The following is a 25324-nucleotide window of genomic DNA, read 5'->3' as shown; positions in this document are numbered from 1 at the left end:
ATAGCCAGGCATTGTGGTGGGCACCTGTAGTTCTAGCTACATGGGAGGCTGAGGCAAGAGAATCCCTTAATGCCAAGAGTTTAAGGTTACTATAAGCTGTGATGTCACAGCACTCTACTGAGGGTGACATAGTGAGACTCTGTCTCAAAAAAAAAAAATTTAAATTAAAAAACAAAAATAGGGCAGCATCTGTGGCTCAGTGAGTAGGGTACCCACCCCATATACAGAGGGTGGTGGGTTCGAACCCATCCCCTGCTAAACTGCAACAACAACAACAAAATAGCTGGGCATTGTGGTGGGCGTCTCAGGAGACTGAGGCAAGAGCATCACCTAAGCCCAAGAGCTGGAGGTTGTTGTGAGCTGTGACGCTATGGCACTCTACTGAGGGCGACAACGTGAGACTGTGTCTCTAAAAATAAACAAACAAACAAAAATAATAAATAAATAAATTAAATAAAATAAAAATAGAAGAATTGGCCAGGCCTCATGGCAAGTGCCTGTAGTCCCAGCTACTCAGAAGGCTGAGGCAGGAGGGTCACTTGAACCCAGAAGTTTGAGGTTGCTGTGAGATATGACTCCACAGCACTCCACTGAGGGCAACAGAGTGAGACTCTGTCTCATAAAAGAGAAAAAAAAAAGGGATTAAAAATAAAATAAAATGGACCAATACAAATGATCAAGTCATTATAATTATCAGTTTTCTGTTGATAGCTAATAATAGCTATGGATTTAAAGGTCTGCTTTTTAAATTTTTGAATAACACAGAAACTTCACATCTGAAAAAAAATTTTTTTTGGATTTTTTTAGCTTAAAAAAAACTGAAATCACTCCTTATGACAGTTTCTCGGTACTCACCGACTCTGCCCCCCCTTCCTCACCCTGCTAACTAGCCTTTTTATCTTCTCTCTCTTATATCGTCTATGTCTCCCATTGCCCTTAACATCTCTGGGTGGGAGTTAACATTGTAGTGTTGCAGTCAAAACCCTCTCTTTCCAGCAATTAAAGAGTTACTACAAAGTTTGTTAAAAACTATTTATTTCTGGCTGCAAAAAAAACTGTGGTTGCTATGTTACAAGTAGTTCTGAGATAAGGTGCTGGCATTCTGCAGAAGACCCAAGGTCAATTACTCATTTAGAACTAGAGGGAAAAAAAATGGTCTTTTAAAACTGTAGCCGCTTTCCCCCCACCTCCTCTGCCCCGCTGCAGGGTTAGGATTTGCCACCGGGCCCTTCAATCTCATTTTTTATTATGTTAAATACATGTAGATTTATGTATCTATGAATAGAAAACAGGAACGAGACCATGTAATGATTAACAGTGGTTACCTCTAGAGTAGGGGTGAGAGGATAGGGACTATAATACATTTTTTTTTAAATACTTGAGCAATTCAATTCTTTACTTAAATAACAAGACACAAAAAATGAAAAAAAATTTGTTTGAGACACAGTCTTTTTGTGAGCCAGCGAGAAGAGTAAACAAACCAGAGCGGGAATGGTGGGGAATGAGAAAGTAAGACACCACAAGAGACAAAGATCACACAAGAGATCAAAGTGATGGGGCCGGGAGGTCTCACAGAGCTGGTGGCTGCAGTCACCATCCAACCTTGTGAACAGCTTTATTTATATAGTACCTGAACCAGGTTGCTATACTAGCAATGTTGCAAATGAGCAGGGAAAGTGAGTGGGAATGTTTTCATTTTACAAGGTTGAGGAGCAGTAATAGTATATGGGGTAAAGGTGAATTTAGGGACAGAAGGCTACATGCTTTTTGGCAACAGATAGGAAAGTATACAGAAACTGACTTCTGGCAGAGGGAGCAAGGAGAAAGAACTATTGTTTTAGGGAGGGAGCAGAAGCAGTTTAGGGGTTGTTCCTTGAACACACCTCCCAGGCTGTGGGGGTCTTGCCACCTCAAATCCACACTTCACATCTCCTCCCTTTTTATTTTTTGTGCTGATTAGTAAACAAATAATTTTAATTGGAGGAGTTTAAAGTTAATTTAATTTAATTTTATTTTATTATTATTATTTTTTGAGACAGAGCCTCAAGCTGTCGCCCTGTGTAGAGTGCTGTGGCATCATAGCTCACAACAACCTCCAACTCCTGGGCTCAAGCAATTCTCCTGCCTCCGCCTCCCAGGTAGCTGCGACTATGGGCACCCTTCACAATGCCCAGCTATTTTTTGGTTGCAGCTGTCATTGTTATTTGGCGGCCCGGCTGAATTCCAACCCGCCAGCTCAGGTGTATGTGGCTGGCGGTGCCTTAGCCCCTTGAGCCACGGGCGCCGAACCTAAAGTTAATTTTAATTTTAACTTGGCTCTGACTCTGCAGAAGAGTAACAAGAAATAGCTATTATAGCTGTGAAAAGCTTTTTGGAGGTGACTAGCTCACCACAACATTGCACAAGATCAGTTCCCCCATGGGTCAGCTTCTTTAGTTGTCCCATGTCTGGGGCTTTGTCTTCTTTAATATCATGGCTTGGTGGTAGATCACTTGGGGTGTCAATCTCAGCTTCTTTGTTTGTAGCACAGGAAGATCTTCTGGGTCCATTTCTGACCAACCTTTCAGGGAGCCAACAAGGGCTGTCAGATGCTCTAGGAAAAACACAAACATGTCTTCTCTCCAATATTAGAACAGAGTCAGGCCCTTGCCCAATACCCGTCAAAGGGTCCTTCCATGGCAGCTCAGGATGTTTAGAATTAGGTGCATTCCAAAATTGCTCTGCTGGCTCAGCACCTGTCGCTCAGCAGCTAGGGCGCCAGCCACGTACACCAGAGCTGGAGGGTTCAAACCTAGCCTGGGCCTGCCAAACAACAATGACAACTACAACCAAAAAATAGCCAGGCATTGTGGCAGGTGCCTGTAGTCCCAGCTACTTGGGAGGCTGAGGCAAGAGAATCGCTTAAGCCCAGGAGTTGCTGTGACCTGTGATGTGACGGCACTCTACCCAGGGCAACATAGTGAGACTGTCTCAAAAAAAAAATTGCTCTGCTGCTGTGTGCCCCTGGATATTAACATTTTTTAAATGGTGTGAGCGTGAGAGAGAAGGTTATGAGGTGTATTGGGGTATATCTCACCTTTTTTTTTTTTTTTTTTTTTGCAGTTTTTGGCCGAGGCTGGGTTTGAACCCACCAACTCTGGTATATGAGGCCAGCGCCCTACTCCGTTGAGCCACAGGCACAGCCCTATCTCCCCCTTCTTTAACTTTTCAAATTGAAATTTAAGAGTGTGATGAGCACGTTCAACAATTCCTTGGCCTTGAGGAATAAATGGAATACCAGTTTTGAGAGCGATAGAGAAGGAAGAACAGAATGTAAGGAAAGTCTTACTAGTGTAAGCAGGACCTTTACCGGTTTTTATGAGATGTGGAATACCTAAAGTAGAAAAGGCAGGACGGCGCCTGTGGCTCTGTCGGTAGGGTGCCGGCCCCATATACTGAGGGTGGCGGGTTCAAACCCAGCTCCGGCTGAACTGCAAACAAAAAATAGCCGGGTGTTGGCGGGCGCCTGTAGTCCCAGCTGCTTGGGAGGCTGAGGCAGGAGAATCGCTTAAGCCCAGGAGTTGGAGGTTGCTGTGAGCTGTGTGATGCCACGGCACTCTACCGAGGGCTATAAGGTGAGACTCTGTCCCTACAAAAAAAAAAAAAGAAAAGGCAGTCAAACAATGGGCTATGACATGTTTAGCAGCTTCACCCATTCTAGCAGCAGCAAAAATGAAACCTGAGTAAGTGTCAACAGTAACATGAACAAAGGAAAGCTTCCCAAAAGAAGGGATACGGGTTACATCCATTTGCCATAACTGACCAGGTTGAAGACCATGAGGGTTTATGCCAAAATGAGGGACAGGAAGAGTTTGAGGACAGCAAGGACAAGTTTTAACAATTTGGCAGGCAGCCTCATGGGTAATATGAAATTGTCCTCGAAGAGCAGCAGCATTTTGGTGATGAAGGGCATGAGATAATTCTGCAGAAGAATGTGGTGTAAGAAAAAAAAGATAAGTCTGTTCCTCAGCCAAGGCATTTCCACAGGTGAGCAGACCTAGAAGGGAAGAGTGAGCTCTAAGGTACCCAACAAAGCATTGTCCTGGATGTGCATGAACAAGTCTCTGTAAGTGAGGAAATTGATTAAAGAGAGACTCAGCAGCAGTATGTCCGTCGAGAGATGTTTCCATAGTGGCCAATACTCCAAGTAAATATTTGCTGTCTGTGTAAAGGTTAAAAGAAGTTTGAGAAAAATGAGTAAAAGTCATAATGACAGCATGTAACTCCACTTTCTGAGCTGAAGTATAAGATACCTTCTCATTAAACACTTCATCATTAATGACTATAGTGGCAATATCTGAAGTAGAGCCATCAGTAAAAACCATAGGAATGTGAGGAAATGGCTGAGAAACAATAGTGGATGGGAAAAGGAAGGAAGTGGTAGAGGCAAATTGAATAATATTATTTGGGGGATAGTGGCAATCAGTCTGGTCCAGTAAAATTAGCAAATGTAATTTGCCACCATGAGGAAGTTTCCCAAAGCCATTGTTGTTGGTCAGAAGAATATAGTACAACAATGAACATCAGTGCCCAGGAGCTGCCAAAGACGCTTTCAGCCTTTTTGAACTAATGTGGCAATCATGTCATAATAGGGAGTTAAAACCCATTTTGGTGTTGTGCTCAAATGCACCCATTCCAAAGGACCAAGAGGTTGCCATATCAAGTAGGTGTAGGAAATAGGAAAAATTAGTAAATGGAGAGGAAAATCAGGGTCAACTTGAGTAAGCTGTGCCCTTTGCAAAGCACGGTTGACATTGGTTAGACTCGCAGGGGTCCTCAAACTGCGGTCCGTGGGCCACATGAGGCGGTGTGATTGTGTTTGTTCCCATTTTGTTTTTTTACTTCAAAATAAGATATGTGCAGGTGCACAGGAATTTGTTCATAGTTGTTTTTTTTTAAACTATAGTCCGGCCCTCCAACGGTCTGAGGGACAGTGAACTGGCCCCCAGTTTAAAAAGTTTGAGGACACCTGGTTAAAGCTTTTATTGCTTGTTAAAGAACAAGAAGAGGAAGGGTCAGCTGGTCCTTTAAGAATGTCAAAAGGGGGCGGCGCCTGTGGCTCAGTGAGTAGGGCGCCGGCCCCATATGCTGAGGGTGGCGGGTTTAAACCCAGCCCCGGCCAAACTGCAACAAAAAATAGCCGGGTGTTGTGGCGGGCGCCTGTAGTCCCAGCTACTTGGGAGGCTGAGGCAGGAGAATCGCTTAAGCCCAAGAGTTAGAGGTTGCTGTGAGCCGTGTGATGCCACGGCACTCTACCAAGGGCGGTACAGTGAGACTCTGTCTCTACAAAAAAAAAAAAAAAAAAAAAAAGAATGTCAAAAGGGGGCTTTAAGTCAGTCTCCTATTGTAAGTTTCAAAGAGGGACGCAGCCAATTAATATCTCCTAGCAACTGTTGAAAATCATTCAGGGTTGGCTCAGTGCCCATAGTTCAGTGGGTAGGGTGCTGGCCACATACACCGGGGCTGACAGGTTTGAGCCCAGCCCGGGCCTGCTAAACAATAATAACTGCAACCAAAAGATAGTTGATGTTATGGTGGGCGCCTGCAGTCCCAGCTACTTGGGAAGCTGAGGCAAGAGAACAGCTTAAAAGGGGCTTAAGCCCAAGAGTTTGAGGTTGCTGTAAGCTGTGATGCCACGGCACTCTCCTCAGGGCGACATAGTGAGACTCTGTCTCAAAAAGGAAAAAAGAAAGAAAGAAAGAAAATCATTCAGGGTAATTAACTTATCAGTACGAATTTGAATTTGGAGTTTTTGAGGGCCTATCTGGCGATTCTCAGTGAGGTAACCCAAATAGGAAAAGGGGGGAACACTTTGTATCTTATCTGGGGCTATACATAACCCAAAGGCAGTCAGAGAATGCAGTAATTGGGTGTGAATAATAGTCAGTGTGGAAGAATCAGGGTGGGCAAACAAAATGTCATTCATATATAAATAATATAAGAAGTAGGAGATTTTTTATGAATTGGTGAAATAGCAGCAGCGATAAACTTTTGACATAAGGTGGGGCTATTTGCTATTCTTTGAGGAATAACTTTCCAGTGATATCGAGCAAAAGGCTCTTTAAAGTTAACAGATGGTAGATGGAAAGCAAAGCATTTACAGTCCACAGGATGTAGGGGAATGGTAAAAAAAAATCTTTTAAATTTATAGCAGAGGCTCAGTGCCCGTAGCACAGTGGTTATGACATCAGCCACATAACACCAAGGCTGGCAGGTTTGAACCCAGCCCAGGCCAGCTAAACAACCATGACAACTGCAACAAAATAGCCGGCGTTGTGGAGGGCGCCTGTAGTCTCAGCTGCTTGGGAGGCTGAGGCATGAGAATCGCTTAAGCCCAAAAGTTTGAGGTTGCTGTGAGCTGTGACGCATGGCACTCTACTGAGGGCAGCATCGTGAGACTGTCTCAAAAAAAAAAATCTATAACAGAGGCTTGGTGTCTATAGCTCAGTGGTTATGGTGCCGGTCACATATACTGAGGCTGGGGTGTTCGAACTTGGCCCCAGGCCTGCTAATAACAACAATGACAACTACAATAGCAAAACAAACAAACAAACAAAAAAATAGCTGGGGCTCGGTGCTTGTTGCACAGTGGTTACAGCGCCAGCCACATACAGGTGGCAGGTTTGAACCCGGCTCGGCCCAGCTAAACAATGACAACTGCAACAAAAAATAGCCAGGAGTTGTGGCGGGCGCCTGAAGCCCAAGAGTTTGAGGTTGCTGTGAGCTGTGACACCACAGCAGGAGGGTGACTTAGAGAGACTCTTTCTCAAAAATAAAAATATAGGGTGGCGCCTGTGGCTCAAGGAGTAGGGCGCTGGTCCCATATGCCAGAGGTGGCGGGTTCAAACCCAGCCCTGGCCAAAAACCAAAAAAAAAATAAAAATAAAAAAATATATAAATATAAATAAATAAATAATCAAATAAATGTATAATAGAGAAAAATCCCTATTTTAGGAGGTAGGAGGTGGAATACCAGGTTGAAGGGGTCCCATAAGTTCCATAGTTTTGTTAATGGCTCTTAGGTCTTGCAAGAGCCGCCATTTTCCTGGGTTTTTTTTTTTTTCTTTCTTCTTTTTCTTTCTTTCTGTTTTTTTTTTTTTTGAGACAGAGTCTCATTTGGTAGCCCTTGGTAGAGTGCTATGACATCACAACTCATAGTAACCTCAAACTCTTGGGCTTAAGCAATTCTTTTGCTTAAGCCTCCCAAGTAGCTGGGATGACAGATTCCTGCCACAAAGCCTGCTGTTTTTTTTTTGTTGTTGTTGTTGTTTTTTTTTTTTGTAGAGACAGAGTCTCACTTTATGGCCCTCAGTAGAGTGCTGTGGCCTCACACAGCTCACAGCAACCTCCAGCTCCTGGGCTTAAGCGATTCTCTTGCCTCAGCCTCCCGAGTAGCTGGGACTACAGGCGCCCGCCACAATGCCCGGCTATTTTTTGGTTGCAGTTTGGCCGGGGCAGGGTTTGAACCCGCCACCCTCGGTATATGGGGCCGGCGCCTTACCAACTGAGCCACAGGTGCCGCCCTGTTTTTGTTTTTTTTTATAAATGAGGTCTTGCTCTGGCTGAGGCTGGTCTCAAACCTGTGAGCTCAGGCAATCTACCCACCTCAGCCTCCCAAGTGCTGGGATTACAGGTGTGAGCCACATTGCCCGGCCCTGTTTTTTTCTTAATGACAAAAATAGGAGTATTCCAAGTGCTAGTGTAAGATTCTATATGTCCTAAAGACAATTATTCAGCAACTAAGCCTGTTATGGCTTATACCTTCTGAGTTAGGGGACACTGGGCCCTTTAGTCTCAGCTGCTTGGGAGGCTGAGGCATGAGAATCGCTTAAGCCCAAAAGTTTGAGGTTGCTGTGAGCTGTGACACATGGCACATACGACTGGATTATTAGATAACCAAGTAATAGGATCTGCAGTCCTGGAGGTGGCAGGAGTTACCGTGGCCCCTAGGAAAAAGAATAACCTAGGCCGGTACAAGAGTAATGAGCCATAGGTTCTATGGTTGTAGTAATTCCTTGTTGATCCTTACCTAGGCCCATGGAGGGGAGAAATCCTTGATTTAACATTTGGGTAGTAACAGTTGTATTAGGACTGAATAAAAGGGCTCCCATGCTAGAAAGCATATTTCTGTCACACAAATTAACTGGAAGGCCTGGAAGGACACAGGGTTGAAATGTGCCAGAATGGCTCTCATTGTCTTGCCATGTTAGAAAGGCAGTGCTCTGGAGCGGGGAGCTGCTTTGGCCAATGCCATGAAGGTCGGACATGGCTTCCTGAGTTGGCCAAGATTTAGGCCAATGTTGTTGAGCAAGGACAGATACATCAGCTCCAGTGTCTAATAGGCCTGTAAATTTCTTTCCTTGAATATATAACTGCATTTCAGGTCGATCTGGACCAATTTGTTGAAGCCAATAAGCATGATCAGAAGAATCAAAATCTGCAGCACCTCTAGGGTGAGAGGATAAAACAGAGCCAGTGGGATGAAAAGGAAGAAGCAGAAGCTGAGCAATTTTCCTATCAGAAGAAATGGTAACAATGTTCTGAGTGGTGTGAGCCATACTTTAATCTCTCCAGTGTAGTCAGAGTCAATCATTCCTGGCAAAACAAAGAAACCTTTCATAGTCATACTACTTCGTCCCCACAGGAGGCCAATTGTATTGTTTGGAAGAGGTCCAAATGTGTCAATAGGATGGCTTGTGGATCCATTTCAGGTTAAGACATAACTGGAGAAGGGACTGAGGTCCAGCCCTGCACTGTCCTTGGTTGCTCTGGACAGTTGGGAGATTGCAGAGGAGCCGCTTGAGCTTGTAGGGGTGGCAGAATTTGTGGATAAATGGACATTGCCCTTCTTGTTTGCTGGGGCTGGCGCTGACCCCGTGGTCTGTTTCCCAAAATGGGATGTCTATTAGCATCAAATCTAGATTTTCATTCAGGACGCCCATGTTTGCAACGATGACACCGGGAACACAAGCTCAAAAGGGCTTGAGCAAAGGCATGACAAAAATTAACTGAAGACTGATTGGTAGCAGCAGCAGAAGCTGCTACTGGAAAATTTTTAATAAAATGGGTGGACTGCCCACAAAGGAAGTAGCCTCCCCTCTAATGGTGGACTAGTGTGTGGTTTAAAATCTTGAAATTTAGAGGAGGTGTCAAAGCCTGCATTTTATTTAAAAAAATTTTTTTTATTTTTAATTTCAGCTTGCTTGTTCATTCTTCTTCATTTGAAGTACTCTTTTTTTTTGTTCTTTTTTTTTCTTTTATTTATTTATTTGTTGTTGCAGTTTGGTCAGGGCTGGGTTCGAACCCGCCACCCTCAGTATATGGGGCCGGCGTCCTATTCACTGAGCCACAGGCGCTGCCCCTTTTGTTCATTTTCTTCTTCCTCTGGCGGTGCTCTTTCCCATTGCCTCCCCAGTAGCTGGGATTACAGACGCCCACCACAATGTCAGGCTGTTTTTGATGTTGTTAGTAGAGACGGGGTCTTACTCTGGCTCACTGCTGCTCATACTGGTCTCAAACCTCTAAGTTCAGACACTCCACCCACCTCGGCCTCCCACAGCGCTGGGACTACAGGCGTGAGACACCACGCCTGGCCCATTTTTATTTTTTAAAGCGGCAAGCCATAGTCAGACCTTGGGTATAAGAGGGCCCTATGTCAGCACAAATTCTAATGTAATCAGAAAGGTCTCCTTTTCTCCTATGCTGACGGAGAGCAGATTGACAAGCTGAATTAGCATTTTCATAGGCTAGTTGTTTAACAAGAATCATACCTGCCTTTCCATCAACAACAATGTGATTAACTGCCTGTAAATGGTGAGAGACAAATTTTTTTTTTTTTTTTGAAGTTTTTGTCTGGGGCTGGCTTTGAACCTACCACCTCCGGCATATACCTAGTCCTTTGAGCCACAGGCGCCGCCCGAAAGACAAAATCTTGATAAGGTTCATCAAGCCCCTGTCTAATCTTATTTTTCAGTTTTAGCGCTGGAAGTATGCAACTTCCTTCAAGTTTGTAATGCCAAATGATTAATTTGTTGGTAGGCTTCAGGAGAATAATTTAAATGAGCTGCCATAGGGGATTGAGGTACTTTCCCCAAAAGAACATCTGTGGTGAAAGCGGTATTTTGTTGCAGATTGCCTTCTGCTTGTTTTAAGGTGCTGTCAGCCCACTCTAATTTCCACAGTAAGTAATCACCATCAGTAAGACACACTTTTGCAACAAACTTCCAATCATTAGGAGGGAGAACATCATTAGACAAAGTATCCACTAAGGCAAGAGTGAAGGGGGCAGTTGGACCATACTGTGCCCAAGCCTGTTACAGCTCTCTGAGGGTTTTAAAAGAGGCTGATGCTGCTGAGCTTGATTGCCTTGCTGATTCAGTTTCAATAATTGGAAAACAAGAAAAGCCATCTAAAGAGTCTCCTTGCATACAAGCTTGTTCGAAGGTCAGTTGCAAAGGCGAATTGGAAGTCTGACCTGACATAACAAAAAGGGGGTGGTGGTGATAGAAATTTAGAAGAGGGGACCAGGTTCTGGGCAAAAAGGTGCAGGCTGGGATGGAGGAGAGGCATGAAGTCCTGCCATAGCTAATAGCCCAGAGAAATCAGGGTCTTGATCTGAAACAGAAGAGGAATGCTCCTTGTCATACTTTCATTCCCCATTTTTTAAGGCTTGTTGAGATTCAAGGGGAAGGGTTTTATAATACTTAGGTCTTTCTGCTAGAGCAGAAGGAGAAACATTTCGTCGAAAAAGGGGGACACATTTGTTCATGATTAGGATCTAAATAATTCCTGACTAGTTCCCAAAGAGCAGAAGTATCAATGGGAACATTAGAAGGTCCATTGGCTGTATAATAAGAACACAGTTTCTCCCCTACTCTGTCCCAGGTACCAGCATTTCTGGTGCCTTCCTCAGGGAACCAAGGACAAACTTCTTAAAGTGAAGAAACCACTCTAACTGGGTAACATGAATATGATAGCCACGGGTTTTTAACATAGACTTAAGCATTAGAATATCTGAGTTCTCAGGGTGGTGCCTGTGGCTCAGTGAGTAGGGCACTGGCCCCACATACCGTATGTGGCGGATTCAAATCCAGCCCTGGCCAAAATCGCAAGAAAAAATGGCCAGGCACCTGTGGTCCCAGCTACTCAGGAGGAAATCCCCTACTCCCAGGAGCTGGAGGTTGCTGTGAGCTGTGACGCCAAAAAAAAAAAAAAGTAGTAATAATAAAATAAAATAAAACATTAAAAAAAAAAAGAATAGAGTTCTCCCTCTTTTGAGCCTGACTGTCCCATAATTTATTACTCCCAACTAGTAACCCCCCAACACAAATTTACATACGAACCGTGCAGTTTCTTTTTTCTTCTCAAGGGGGCTTCCCTCCCCTGCGTGCACCTAATATCCCATACTCTGGTCCCTGTTGAGGGCGCCACTTTTCCAGAGCCAGGGAGAAGAGTAAACAAACCAGAGTGGGAATGGTGGGGAATGAGAAAGTAAGACACCACAAGAGACAAAGATCACACAAGATATCAAAGTGATGGGGCCGGGAGGTCTCACAGAGCTGGTGGCTGCAGTCAGCATCCAACCTTGTGAACAGCTTTATTTATATAGTACCTAAACCAGGTTGCTACACTAACAATGTTGCAAATGAGCAGGGAAAGTGAGTGGGAATGTTTTCATTTTACAAGGTTGAGGGGCAGTAATAGTACATGGGGTAAAGGTTAAACTTAGGGAGAGAAAGCTACATGCTTTTTGGCAACAGATAGGAAAGTATACAGAAACTACATGACTTCTGGCAGAGGGAGCAAGGAGAAAGAACTATTGTTTTAGGGAGGGAGCAGAAGCAGTTTGGGGGTTGTTCCTTGAACACACATCCCAGACTGTGGGGGTCTTGCCACCTCGCAATCCGCACTCCACAGAGTCTCACTTTGTCATCCTCAGTAGAGTTCTGTGGCATCATAGCTCACAGCAACCTCAAACTCTTGCCTCAGCCTCCCTATTAGCTGGGACTACAGGTACCCACCACTATACCTGCCTATTTTTAGGGATGGGTTCTTGCTTTTACTCAGGCTGGTGCCGAACCCCTGAGCTCAAGCAATCCACCCACCTTGGCCTTCCAGCGTACTAAGATTACAGGTGTGAGACACCACACCTAGCCACTATGGGACCTTTTTTTTTTTTTTTTTTTTTCTGGAGACAGAGTCTCATTTTGTTGCCCTCGGTAGAGTGCCATGGCATCACAACTCACTGCTACCTCGAACTCTTGGGCTTATGGGATTCTCTTGCCTCAGCCTGCCAAGTAGCTAGAATTACAGGCCCATGCCACACATAACTACCCTGTTTTCCCGAAAATAAGACAGTGTCTTATTTTAAGATGTGCTCCCAAAGATGCTCTAGGTCTTATTTTCAGGGGACGTCTTATCTTTCCATTAAGTAGGTCTTATTTTCGGAGGATGTCTTATTTTCGGGAAAACAGGGTATTTTTTTGTTGTTGTTGTTGTTTATTTTTTTGAGACAGAGTCTCACTTTATTGCCCTCAGTGGAGTGCTATGGCTCACAGCAACCTCAAACTCCTGGGCTTAGGCGATTCTCTTGCCTCAGCCTCCTGAGTAGCTGGGAGTACAGGCACCCACCAGAACGTCTGTCTACTTTTTTGTTTGCAGTTAGGCCAGGGCCGGGTTTGAACCCACCACCCTCGGAATATGGGGCCAGTGCCCTACCCATTGAGCCACAGGTGCCGTCCATGTGGCTATTTTTTTTAGAGATGCGGTCTCGCACTTGCTCAGGCTGGTCTGGAAACTGTGAGCTCAGGAAATCTACCTGCCTCAGCCTCCCAGATTGCTAGAATTACAGGCATGAGGCACCTCGCCGGGCCCACTATGGGATTTTGATATAAGCTATTTTCATTGGAGTTAGGTGATAATCTTGATGTCATTTTGATTTGCATTTCCCTAATGACTAAAGATGTTGAATATTGTTTCATGAATTTGTTGGCCATCAGTATGTCTTCATTTACAGAGTTTCTGTTTACGTCTTTTCCACACACATACATTTCTAAAGAATCCACAAAAAAGAATTAAAGCTAGTACCCAAATTTAGCAAATTTGCAGAGTATAAAGTCAATACACAAACACATACAAAATCAGTCCTATTTCTGCAGACTAGCAATGAACAATCCAAACATAATTTTTTTTTTTTTTTGAGACAGAGTATCACTGTGTTGCCCTAGGTAGAGTGCTGTGGTGTCATAGCTCACAGCAACCTCAAACTCTTGGGCTTAAGGCTCCAGCAGTTCTCAACCTCTGGGTTGGAACCCCTTGGGGGGGTCTAATGACCCTTTCACAGGGGTTGCCTAAATACATCCTGCATATCAGATATTTACATTATGATTCATTACAGTAGTAAAATTACAGTTCTGAAGTAGCAACAAAAATAATTTTATGGTTTAGGGTCACCACAACATGAGGAACTGTATTAAAGGGTTGCAGCATTAGGAAGATTGAGAACCACTGGCTTAAGTGATTCTCTTGCCTCAGCCTCCCGAGTAGCTGGGACTACAGGCGCCCGCCACAATGCCAGGCTATTTTTTTTGTTGTTGTAGTTGAAATTGTTGTTTGGCAGGCCCGGGCTGGGTTCAAACCCACCAGCCCTGGTGTATGTGGCTGGCGCCCTAACCACTGAGCCAATTTTTTTCTCTTTTTGAGACAGAGTCTCACGTTGTCACCCTGGTGGAGTGCAATGGCATCATAGCTCACAGCAACCTCAAACTCCTGGGCTCAAGTGATCCTCTTGCCTCAGCCTCCCAAGTAGCGGGGACTACAGGCATCTGCCAAAATTCCTAGCTATTTTTTTTTTTTGTAGAGACAGAGTCTCACTGTACCACCTTCAGGTAGAGTGCCGTGGCGTCACACGGCTCACAGCAACCTCTAACTCTTGGGCTTACGCGATTCTCTTGCCTCAGCCTCCCGAGCAGCTGGGACTACAGGCGCCTGCCACAACGCCCGGCTATTTTTTTTTGTTGCAGTTTGGCCGGGGCTGGGTTTGAACCCGCCACCCTCGGCATATGGGGCCGGCGCCCTACTCACTGAGCCACAGGCACCGCCCAATTCCTAGCTATTTTTTTTAGAGATGGTGTCTCACTCTAACTCAGGCTGGTCTCAAACTTGTGAGTTCAAGCAATCCACCTGCCTTGGCCTTCCAGAGTGCTAGGATTACAGGAGTGAGCCACCTTGCTTGGCCTCCAAACATAAAATTAAGAAAACAATTCCAGGGTGGTGCCTGTGGCTCAAGGAGTAGGGCACCGGTCCCATATGCCGGAGGTGGCAGTTGAACCACAAAAAAAAAAAAAAAAGAAAAGAAAACAATTCCAGGCTCATCACCCATAGCACAGTGGTTATAGAGCTGGTCACATGCACCGAGCCTGGCAGATTTGAACCCGGCCTGGGCCAGCTAAACAACAGTGACAACTGCAACAGAAAAATAGCTGGGTGTTGTGGTGGGTGCCTATAGTCCCAGCTACTTGGGAGGATGAGGCAAGAGAATTGCTTAAGCCCACAAGTTTGAGGTTGCTGTGAGCTGTGGTGCCACAGCACTGTACTGAGGCAACATAGTGAGACTGTCTCCAAAAAAAAAGAAAAAGAAAACAATTCAATTTAAAATGGCATCAAAAAGAATAAGATAGTAATAAATTTAATCAAGGAGGTACAAGACAGGTACACCGGAAATAAAACATTGCTGAAACAAATTAAGGACCTAAATAAATGGAAAGACACACTATATTCATGGATTGGAAGACTTGATGCTGTTAAAACCAGTACTACAATCAACATATTCTACTGCTATCAAAATCCCATGAGACTTACAGGTTAACAAAAGCAAAACAGACAAATGGGACTACATCAAACTTTAAAACTTTTGTGCGTTAAAGAACACAACAAAAGAATTACCATATGACCCAACAATTCCAGGAGACGGCTCACATCTGTAATCCCAGCACTCTTGGAGGCTGAGGTGGAAGGACCCCTTGAGATCACGAGTTAGAGACCAGCCTGAGCAAAGTGAGACCCTATTTCTGCTAAAAACAGAAAAACTAGCTGAGTTTTGTGGCAGGCACCTGTAGTCCCAGCTACTCAAGAGTCTGAGGCAGGAGAATTGCCTAAGGCCAGGAGTTTGAGGTTGCTTTGAGCTAAGCTGAGGCCATGGCATTCTAGCCTGAGCAACAGAGTGAGAAAAAAGCCAAGATTTAAAAAGACATTTCTCCAAAGATAATATACAAACAGCCAACAAACATATGAAAAGATACTCAAAATCCCTAATTGTTAGAAAAACGCATGTCAAAACCACAATAAGATATCACCTCATACCCATTAGGATGGCCACTATCAAAAATTTTTTTAAAATGACAAGTGTTGGCTCTGCACCTGTAGCTCAAGTGGCTAAAGCGCCAGCCACATACACCAGAGACGGCAAATTTAAATCCAGCCCAGGCCTGCCAAACAACAATGAAAATTACAACTAAAAAAAAAAAAAAAATAGCCAGGCATTGTGGCAGGTGGGAGGCTGAGGCAAGAGAATCGATTAAGCCCAGGAGTTGGAGGTTGCTGTGAACTCTGACACCACAGCACTCTACCCAGGGCGACAGCTTGCGGCTCTGTCTCAAAAAAAAAAAAAAAAAAAAAGACAAGTGTTGGTGAGGATGTGAAGAAATTGGACACATTGCTGGTAGGATTATAAAATGGGGCAATGACTTTGGAAAATAGTACAGAGGTTCCTCAAAAAATTAAAAACAGAATTACCATGTGACCCAACAATTCCAATTCTGAAGTGTTCTCCCTTTCGGTAGGCTGTCTTTTCATTTTACTAATAGTGTCCTTTGATTCATAAAAGTTTACTTTCGATGAGGTCCAATTTAATCTTTTATTGGTTATGCTCTTGGTGTTATATCTAAGAATCCATGGCCAAATCCAAGGTTATGAAGATTTACCTCAGTATTTTCTTCTAAGAATTTTATAGGTGTTTGATCCATTTTCAGTTGATGTTTATTTATTGTGTGAGGTAGGGATCCAACTTCATTTTTTCACATGTGGACATGCAGTTTCCCCAGCACAATTTGCTGAAAAGATTATTCCTTCCTTCGTATCAAATGGTCTTGGTACTTTTGTCAAAAATCAATTGACCTTAGATGTGTGGGTTTATTTTTGGACTCTTCATTCTATCCCATTGATCTATATGTCCATCCTTATGCTAATGGCACAGTTTTTATTTGCATTTCTCTAATGACTAACAATGTTGAATATTTTTTCAGGTGCTTGGCCATTTGTTTATCTTTGGGAAAGTGTCTATTCAAGTCCTTTGCTCATTTTTAAACTGGATTGTTAGTCTTTTTGTTATTGATAACGTTATCATATCCAGAATATAAAAAGAACACAATTCAACAACAAAAAAGACTAACAACCCACAATGAGATACCACTCACTCCCATTAGGAGAAACCAGCAAGTGTTGGCAAGCATGTGGAGAAATCAGAACACTTCTTCATTGCTGGTGGGAATGTAATATGGTTCAGCCACTGTGAAAAATTTGTTGGTCCCTCAAAAAATTAACCATAGAGGCGGAGTGTGGTAGCTTACACCTGTAAGACAAATGGATTGCTTGAACTGAGGAGTTCAAGATCAGCCCGAGCAAGGGTGAGACCCCATCTCTACTAAAAATAGAAGTTAGCCAGGTACCATGGTGTACACCTCTAGTCCCAACTACTCATGAGACTGAGGCAGGAGCATCACTTGAGTCCAGGAGTTTGAGGTTGCAGTGAGCTCTGATGACACCACTGCACTGTAACTGGGGCAACAGAGATGCTGCCTCAAAAATAAGTAAAAAAAATTATCATGAGTTAAAAATTCCACTGTGAGGTACGTACTTAAAATAACTGAACACCTGTATTTAAACAAAAAACTTGTACCCAAATGTTGATAGTAGCACTACTCATAATAGCCAAAAGGTAGAAACAACCCAAATGTCCACCAACTGACGAAGGGATATACAAAATGTAGTACACCGTACAATGGAATATTATTCTACCATAAAAAAGGAATGGAGTACTGGAAAGTGCTAAAAATTAGATGAACTTTGAAAACATCATGCTAAGTGAAAAACAAAGAAAGTCACATATTATATGATTCCATTTCTATAAAATGTCCAGAATAGGCAATTCCATAGAGACAGAAAGTAGTATAATGGATACCAGAGGCTAGGAAGAGGAGAATGGAGAATGTACGCTTAACAGGTACAGGTTTCCTAATGGGATCATAAAAATGTTTGGAAATATTAAGAGATGATGGTTGTACACATTGTATACTAAGTGCTATTAATTTGTATTATCTTAAAGTGCCTAATTTTAAGTTATATGAGTTTTACCTCAATTTAAAAAAAAGTAAGAAATGGGCGGCGCCTGTGGCTCAAGGAGTAGGGCGCCGGTCCCATATGCCGGAGGTGGCGGGTTCAAACCCAGCCCCGGCCAAAAAAAAAAAACCCACAAAAAAAAAAAAGTAAGAAATAGGGCGGCGCCTGTGGCTCAGTGAGTAGGGCGCCGGCCCCATATGCCGAGGGTGGTGGGTTCAAACCCAGCCCCGGCCAAACTGCAACAAAAAAATAGCCGGGCGTTGTGGCGGGCGCCTGTAGTCCCAGCTGCTTGGGCGGCTGAGGCAAGAGAATCGCGTAAGCCCAAGAGTTAGATGTTGCTGTGAGCCATGTGACGCCACGGCACTCTACCCGAGGGTGGTACAGTGAGACTCTGTCTCTACAAAAAAAAAAAAAAAAGTAAGAAAAACAGACACACAAGATATTATAAAAAGAGATATATTTACAAACCAAAAAGTTTCTAAAGTCTAGCTGGAAGGAGAGGAAGGAAGGAGGTAGAAGTGTGAGCAGTTCCCTTCAGAGCCCAACTTCACTCCTGTAGAAACCCAGAGAGCAAGCCCATGAGGTCAGCCTCTGTCCTGTGGCCTATCCCTGTCCCAGTCCAAGAAGCAATCTCTCTACTGGCCACAGCCCTCAGTCTTCTTGCCAGTCATTCTGTGCCCAGGCAGGCATGGGTGAAAAGTACTCAAAGCCTGGCCCTTTGTAGCGCAGGGCATGTAGGAACATCACAAGGTCTTGGGGCAAGGGATCCTGTCGCACCAGCTGGCACTCTGCACAGAGTGGGTCTGTCTCTTGATTCAAAACATCTGTTTTAGCTGCCTTGCCTGGTGCCAAGGTCATTGTGTCCACATCCTGAGGGGCTGTCTCAACTACGCCATCCATCTTCTGGTCAGCTGCAGCTAAATCTTCCAGGCCATCCTTGCCTATCTCTGACGAAGTGGCTGTGGAGTCTGTGAGTCCTGGGGATAGGTCACCCTCACAGAGATCTAGCACATCCAGGCTCTGTTTGGCCTGGTGCTCTGCCACCAGGTCTCGCAGCAGTTCCTCATCTGTCTTAGGAATGTGGCCACCCCGGCCTCGAGAAGGACCCCAGACAACTGAGTTGTAGATGGGGTCGTTGAGAATGGGGTGGCCCAGGAATTGCAGATGGACTCGGATCTGATGGGTGCGTCCGGTGAGTGGCCGGCATCGTACCACACTGGAGTGGCCATTGTAGCTTAGCCTCTGGAACACCGTTTCACAGGGCTTGCCGCAGGGATCTACACGGCATACCCCAACCTTATAAGACATCACTAAGATGGGTTCCTTGCAGGTCACTTCCTCGGTAGGGAACTCCCCTTCCACCCGGCACACGTATTCCTTTTCCAGCTACATAAGAGAGAAGAAGAAAGTTAATACAAAGCCTAAACTCACGAAGTCCTGCTGCACAAAGATAAGGAATGTCTTGGTGTAAGATAGAAGTGGATTTTGCCACCATTTCTCCATTCCAGTTCCACCATTTGCCAGTTTTATGACCCTGGGTACATTACTTAATCTCTTTAAATCTCATTAATTCACTTAGAAAATGTGAGATCAGAAAAGCATTTATCTCAAAGGGCTTTTATAAGCATCCAGTAAGTTGGGGTCCAATATATGTGGTATACATATAACATGCACTCAATAAATGTATCACAATCCAGATCCAGAATTGCAAGTCTCAAGACAACAATCATTATCATTAAACTCTTCTAACCAAGCTTCTTCCAACTTCATTCAGAATCTTTCCACAAAGGAGGTTCTCCCCACAATTATAAAAACCTTATTCAGCCTGGTCAGCACTTTAAAACTTCAAAACAGCTGGGCAGTGCCTGTGGCTCAGCGCCAGCCCCATATACTGAAGGTGGCAGGTTCGAACCTGGCCCCAGGCCAAACTGCAACAAAAAAAAATAGCCAGGCCTTGTGGCAGGCATCTGTAGTCCCAGTTACTCGAGAGGCTGAGGCAAGAGAATCGCCTAAGCCCAGGAGGTGGAGGTTGCTTTTTTTTTTTTTTTTTTTGGTTTTTGGCCGGGACTAGGTTTGAACCCGCCACCTCCAGCATATGGGACCGGTGCCCTACTCCTTGAGCCACACGCGCCACCCAATGTTTTCCAAACAATCTTTTTTTTTTGTGGTTTTTGGCTGGGGCTAGGTTTGAACCTGTCACCTCCAGCATATGGGACCGGCGCCCTACTCCTTGAGCCACAGGCGCCGCCCTGGAGATTGCTATGAGCTGTGATGCCATGGCACTCTACCAAGGGCGACAAAGTGAAACTCTTGTCTCAAAAAACAACAACAACAAAAAAAAACCACTTCAGAACAGCAAATTACCAAAGATAGGCAATGTATGCAATCTCTAAAGATCTTTTGAAATATATTAATATGAGATATAATAACTTGCATTTGGCCCTTTAGGTGTTGATCATCCTGAAAGAATTAAGTGGCTTGGGTGGCGCCTGTGGCTCAGTGAGTAGGGCGCCGGCCCCATATGCCAAGGGTAGCGGGTTCGGACCCAGCCCCGGCCAAGCTGCAACAGAAAAATAGCCGGGCGTTGTGGCGGGCGCCTGTAGTCCCAGCTGCTCAGGAGGCTGAGGCAAGAGAATCGCGTAAGCCCAAGAGTTAGAGGTTGCTGTGAGCCGTGTGACGTCACAGCACTCTACCCGAGGGCCGTACAGTGAGACTCTGTCTCTACAAAAAAAAAAAAGAATTAAGTGGCTTGCAGGAGAAAAAAGCCTGGCTCACCTGCCGATCCCGAACCTGCTCATGAATTCTCTCAGAGACTGCAGCTGTCTTGGCAAACATGAGCACCCCAGAGGTAAGGCGGTCAAGCCGATGCAATGGGTGTAGCTCCTTGAGTTGGTGCTCCTTGCCCAAGATGAATATGACCGTGTTGTGTCGGAAGCGGCCACAGGGGTGGACAGGAATGGAGGAAGGCTTGTCTACAACCACCATATCTTCATTTTCAGCTAGCAGGCGAATAGGCTCTGCTGTGACTGGTGGCTCGTGCCTATGCACTGTGTTCCGCAAAAAGTCATTGTCCTGTCAAAGACACGAGTAACAGCACATCTATAAGTGGGAAAAGCAGTGCGCGTACATTGGGCAAGGTGGCTGATGCCTATAATCCTAGCACTCTGGGAGGCAGAGGCAGGAGGATCACTTGAGCTTAGGAGTTCAAGACCAGCCCGAGTAAGAGGGAGACCATGTCTCTATGAAAAATAGAAAAATTAGTCAGGTTCTGTGGCAGTCTATAGTCCCAGCTACTCAGGAAGTGAGGCAGGATGACCACTTGAACCCATGAGTTTGAGGTTGCTCTGAGCTAGGCTGACAGCACAACACTCTAGCCTGGGTGACATAATTAGACCGTCTCAAAAAAAAAAAAAAAAAAAGTAGTGTATGGTCAGGTGTGGTGGCCTGTAATCCTAGCACTCTGAGAGGCTGAGGTGGATGGATGGCTTGAGCTCAGGAGCTAGAGACCAGCCTCACCAAGAGCAAGATCCCATCTCTACTAAAAACAGAAAAACTAGTTGGGTGTGGTAGCAGGTGCCTGTAGTCCCAGCTACTGGGGAAGCTGAGGCAAGAGGATTGCTCAAGCCCAAGAGTTTGAGGTTGCTGTGAGCTATGATGCCATCTCACTCTACCCAGGGTGACAGTGGCATTCTGTCTCGAAAAAAAAAAGTAATGTACATACTGTGATCTCATTTTGTACATATACAGAAACACAGGCTGATGATAGCTGGCATTGAACAAGTACCGGATGGATAAACACAAAAATGTTAGTGGTGAGGTTACAGCTTTGGTTTTCGTTATTTGTATTTTCTCTACGATAAAGTTACATATATATAAATATATGTATGTATGTATGTATATATATATACACATATATATATACACACACATACTTTTTTTTTTTGAGACAGCACCATGTTTTGTCACCTGGGCTAAAGTGCAGTAAAGTCATCATAGCTCACTGCAACCTCAAACTCCGGGTCTCAAGCAATCCTTCTGCTTCAGCCTCCCAAGTAGCTGGGACTATAGATGAAATTTTTCTGTTTTGTAGAGCCAGAGTCTTGCTCTTTTTCAGGATGGTCTCAAACTCCTGAGCTCAAGTAAGCCTCCTGCCTCAACCTCCCAAGTGTTAGGATTATAGGCATAAGCCACTGTGCCCAGCCATAAGGTTTTATATACAGGGCATCCATAAAGTTTGTGTACAATTTAAATAGTTTAATATTTTGGGGGTCATGGTGTATGGTACACCTCTTAGGGGGCAGGACAAAATTATAAGAGGGACTTTATCTAACAAATGCAATCAGTATAAAGTAATTCTTTGTACTCTCAATGATTTCCAAACAATAAAAAAAGTTTAATATTTTAAATTGCACATGAACTTCACGGACACCTTGTGTGTGTGTGTTTTCTTTTGAGACAGAATCTCACTCTGTTGCTCAGGCTAGAGTGCTATGGCATTAGCCTAGCTCACAGCAACCTCAATCTCCTGGGCTCAACCAATCCTCCTGCCTCAGCCTCCCAATTAGCTGGGACTACAGGCACCCATTACAGCCTGTGTAATTTTTCTATTTTTAGTAAAGATGGGGTTTCACTTTGCTCAGCCTGGTCTCGAACTCCTGAGCTCAAGTGATCCTCTCACTTTGGCCTCCCAGAGTGCTAAGATTACAGATGTGAGCCACCTTGCCTGGACATGAAGTTATATATTTTTTTAAAGTCCATTTTTCTAAGTAGAGGAAAAACCTCCAAAAATCATCACTTATCATGATCTAGAACAAACATCATTAAGCTGTAAGTTCAGAGATCTGGGTTCTAGACCTGGATTTGCCACAGGCTCACCACATGCTCTTAGGCAAGTCACTTAACTTCTCTGGACCTCTGTTTCTTGTAAAATGTGGGGGTTATGTGAATTTCAAAATTAGGGTAGGACAGAGGATTCAAACCACCCATTCCCCAAATGCTGAAATCACCTTGACTCCCCTCACAACCATGGTGAGCCAGTGTTACTGACAGGGGTGTGTAATACCTCTTAGCTGTGATAGAATTTTAAAGGGGTCAAAGCACTGGGTAGACAATTCTAAATCTACATCTGTGACAGATCTCACAATTCTATTACACATGAGGCTCTATGATAGTTTAAGTAGTATTGGTAAGAACCTAGGCTATGTTTAAGTGGTACTGTTGCCTTACTTTTGTGAGATTTTTCCTTAGTTTCCTCAGTTTCCCCACAGATAAAATGGGATGGCAAGACCTACTCCACAAAGTCGTCATTAGAATTAAAGGTTAAAGTACATAAAATGCTTAACTTTGTGCCCAGCACACAGTAGAGACATAAATGATAGTCCCTATTGTTACTGTTTGTTGAGAGATCTAAAATTCAGGGTAACAAGATCTGTCACAGAAGTAGATCAGTGCTCTTGCCATAGTGTATAAAAGGAACTATGAGAATCCCACTTTTGTCCCTTGCGAACAAGGAAGCCGCCTTGCTGGACGGTATAAATAGGATGACTTCTGAGGCATAGAGTGGCTGTCCACTTGTAGAGATGGGAAGCGGGGCCTAATTGTGCTTCAAGTGAAAGTGAGAATGCTTCAGATTTGCCATGATTTCACTTAAGTACCTATGCTCTACTAAGTGTGAAAATAACCCTTCCCTCTTCCTCGCCCGCTTCTGGCCAGCCCCAGCAGAACTCCACCTTGAGCACGATGCTGAGGTCCTGTACCGGCTCCTCGTTGAGACGCAGGCGGCCCGCCCGGACGGAGGCCTCGTAGTATGTCATTGGCTGGGCTCGGAACTCCGTGCTGAAGACGTGCAGCAAGCTGTGGCCCACCCAACGGCCTTTACAGTAGGTTCGGAAGTCAAAGTAATAGGGCCGCACCTTGCGAAGGCCGCCTTCGAAGTAGTAGCTAGTCTCTGCAAAGTGCTCATCACCAAAGCTCACTCCAGCCCTCCGCTTCTTCGGGGGCGGTACGATGCGCTCTCCGGCTGCGCCCCGCCGCTTCTTCCGCTTGCCTGGGCCCAGGATTGTGGCCGAAGCCTGCTCGCCGCCTCCCGGGGCCAGCTCCAACCCCGGGCCCGTCGGCTCGGAATGCCCTGAGAACTGCTCGCCCGTCTCCTCGCGACTAGCTTCTCCGTTTTGCTGAGCCGGAGCTCCCTGTCCGCCTGCTGCCTCAACACAAGTCGAGAGCGTTTCCGCCATCAGGCCCTTAAAGCCACCCCAGGTCCTGCATAAGCCGAAGTGCGGTAGTGGAGAGAACCACTGCCAAAAAACCCCAAGGCACTCTCTGCTGCCCAGCCTCATAACATCGCGGCTCTTACCATCTGAGGACGCGATCTGAGGACGTCACTCCGCAACAACCAATCAGTGAGGTCCATTCCCGAGGCAGGGGCGGGGGTGAGTGGGGCTGGGACGAACGAATGAATGAATGAGTTATTCGAGTTCGACAAGTTGAGTGAATCTGGGTTGAGAGGTTGTGCGGTTGTCTCACCAAAAGTGACTATGCAAACGTTCTACCAGCGAGATGAAAATTTATTTCATAAAGGAAATCTTTGAGATTACTCTGTATAAAAGGCACGAGTTGATCGTGTAGATTCCGTATAGGAATGTTTAAAGTCCCTAGGGTCTGAAGAAATGCTTGAAAGAAAGCTTTATTTAAAAGCGAACAAAAACCTCCAACAATCAGAATAAAGGCTAAACACTGCGAATATACGAAAAACCACTGCGGTGTCTTTTTTTTTTTTTTTCTTGCAGTTTTTGGCCGGGGCTGGGTTTGAACTTGCCACCTCTGGCATATGGGGCTGGCACTCTACTCCATTGAGCCACAGGCACTGTCCTGTGGTGTCTATTTTAAAAGGATGAATATTATGAATGTGGCTTATGTCTCAATGAAGCTGTTATATGTATATGTATTTAACACACACACAAAGAGCCTAGAAGCAATTTTTCACCTCCTCTCCTCCCTATCAGCAGAAGGATTAGAAGTCCCCCATTTGCTTGCCATATGTTCCCATCCTGAAATTAAAACTGCAAGTGGATCAGATAACTATACCTGCCACCGGTTCTTAAATGCAAAATACTGAAACCAACTCTGGTTAACTTCATCACAGAGGGAATTATGGAAAGGATATCAGTATCCTCATAGAATTCACAAGAGATCTAGAGAATAGGCTCAAATGAAGGGCCAAATCAAGGGAAGTCAGGCCTTCTGAGAACCAGCTACTTAATGCCAAAAGAAACCCAATTGGGATGCTATAACTTCAGAAACCATGTTGTGCCAAAGGACAACATCACTGCAGCCCTGCTACCCCTTGGAAATCCCTAAATCTCTACATCTCTGTGTCCCTCCGTCAAGTTCAGAGTCCTGCTGGGGAATCTTTCATCAGCCATCCTGGGTCAGTGGTTTGACCCCTCACTTCCAGGGTGCCTGTAGATAGAGGAATCTTTTTTTTTTAACAGGCCCTGGACAGGTTCAAACCCACCAGCCCTGGTGTATGTGGCCAGTGCCCTAACCACTGAGCTGTGGGCACTGAGCCTAGATAGAGGAATCTACCCTTAAGTTTCCAAAGTGGGACTCCTTCAGATAGTTAGGCATTTAGATGCTAGGCTGCAAAAAAAGGAACAAATAACCAGTCTAATTCGGGACACTGAGCATTAGCCTTCCATGGGCCTTTGTGATTTAAAATGCTTGTGTTGACTTAGTGCTTTCTTGTCACATGTTAGTACTCTGGAGAAGAGAAGGGAAATTTATTTATTAAATTATTTTATTTATTTATTTTTTGAGACAGAGTTTCATTTTGTCACCCTTGGTAGAATGCTGTGGCACCACAGCTCACAGCAGCCTCAAACTCTTGGGCTCA

The 25324-nt window shown here is 44.7% G+C and overlaps 1 protein-coding gene across 2 annotated transcripts; it reads right to left on the bottom strand.

Annotated features, from left to right (window-relative positions):
• Nucleotides 1-17871: 17871 nt before the first annotated feature.
• On the bottom strand, nucleotides 17872-24104 carry RPUSD2 (RNA pseudouridine synthase domain containing 2). Of its 2 annotated transcripts, XM_053595873.1 has the most exons (3): nucleotides 23163-24102; nucleotides 20209-20505; nucleotides 17872-18819 (listed from the first exon to the last, which is right to left on the bottom strand). In XM_053595873.1, the coding sequence occupies exons 1-3, from the start codon at nucleotides 23766-23768 to the stop codon at nucleotides 18085-18087; spliced, it is 1638 nt and encodes a 545-aa protein (XP_053451848.1). In that variant the 5' UTR covers nucleotides 23769-24102; the 3' UTR covers nucleotides 17872-18084. The 2 variants fall into 2 exon arrangements, with proteins under 2 accessions (XP_053451848.1, XP_053451849.1); XM_053595874.1 differs by lacking the exon at nucleotides 20209-20505 and having other exon boundaries at nucleotides 23163-24104.
• Nucleotides 24105-25324: the final 1220 nt, after the last annotated feature.

This window comes from Nycticebus coucang, chromosome 6 (assembly GCF_027406575.1).
Source record: "Nycticebus coucang isolate mNycCou1 chromosome 6, mNycCou1.pri, whole genome shotgun sequence".
NCBI lineage: Eukaryota > Metazoa > Chordata > Mammalia > Primates > Lorisidae > Nycticebus > Nycticebus coucang.
This window is presented reverse-complemented; position numbering and strand designations above follow the sequence as displayed.

Excerpts from the sequence above, each read along its gene's own strand:
- RPUSD2 (XM_053595873.1), bottom strand. The coding sequence starts at position 23,768 with ATGAGGCTGGGCAGCAGAGAGTGCCTTGGGGTTTTTTGGCAGTGGTTC. Across the intron at positions 20,506-23,162 it reads ACCTCAGCATCGTGCTCAAG|GACAATGACTTTTTGCGGAA; the intron begins GTGGAGTTCTGC and ends TGTCTTTGACAG. Across the intron at positions 18,820-20,208 it reads AGCAGGTTCGGGATCGGCAG|CTGGAAAAGGAATACGTGTG; the intron begins GTGAGCCAGGCT and ends TCTCTTATGTAG.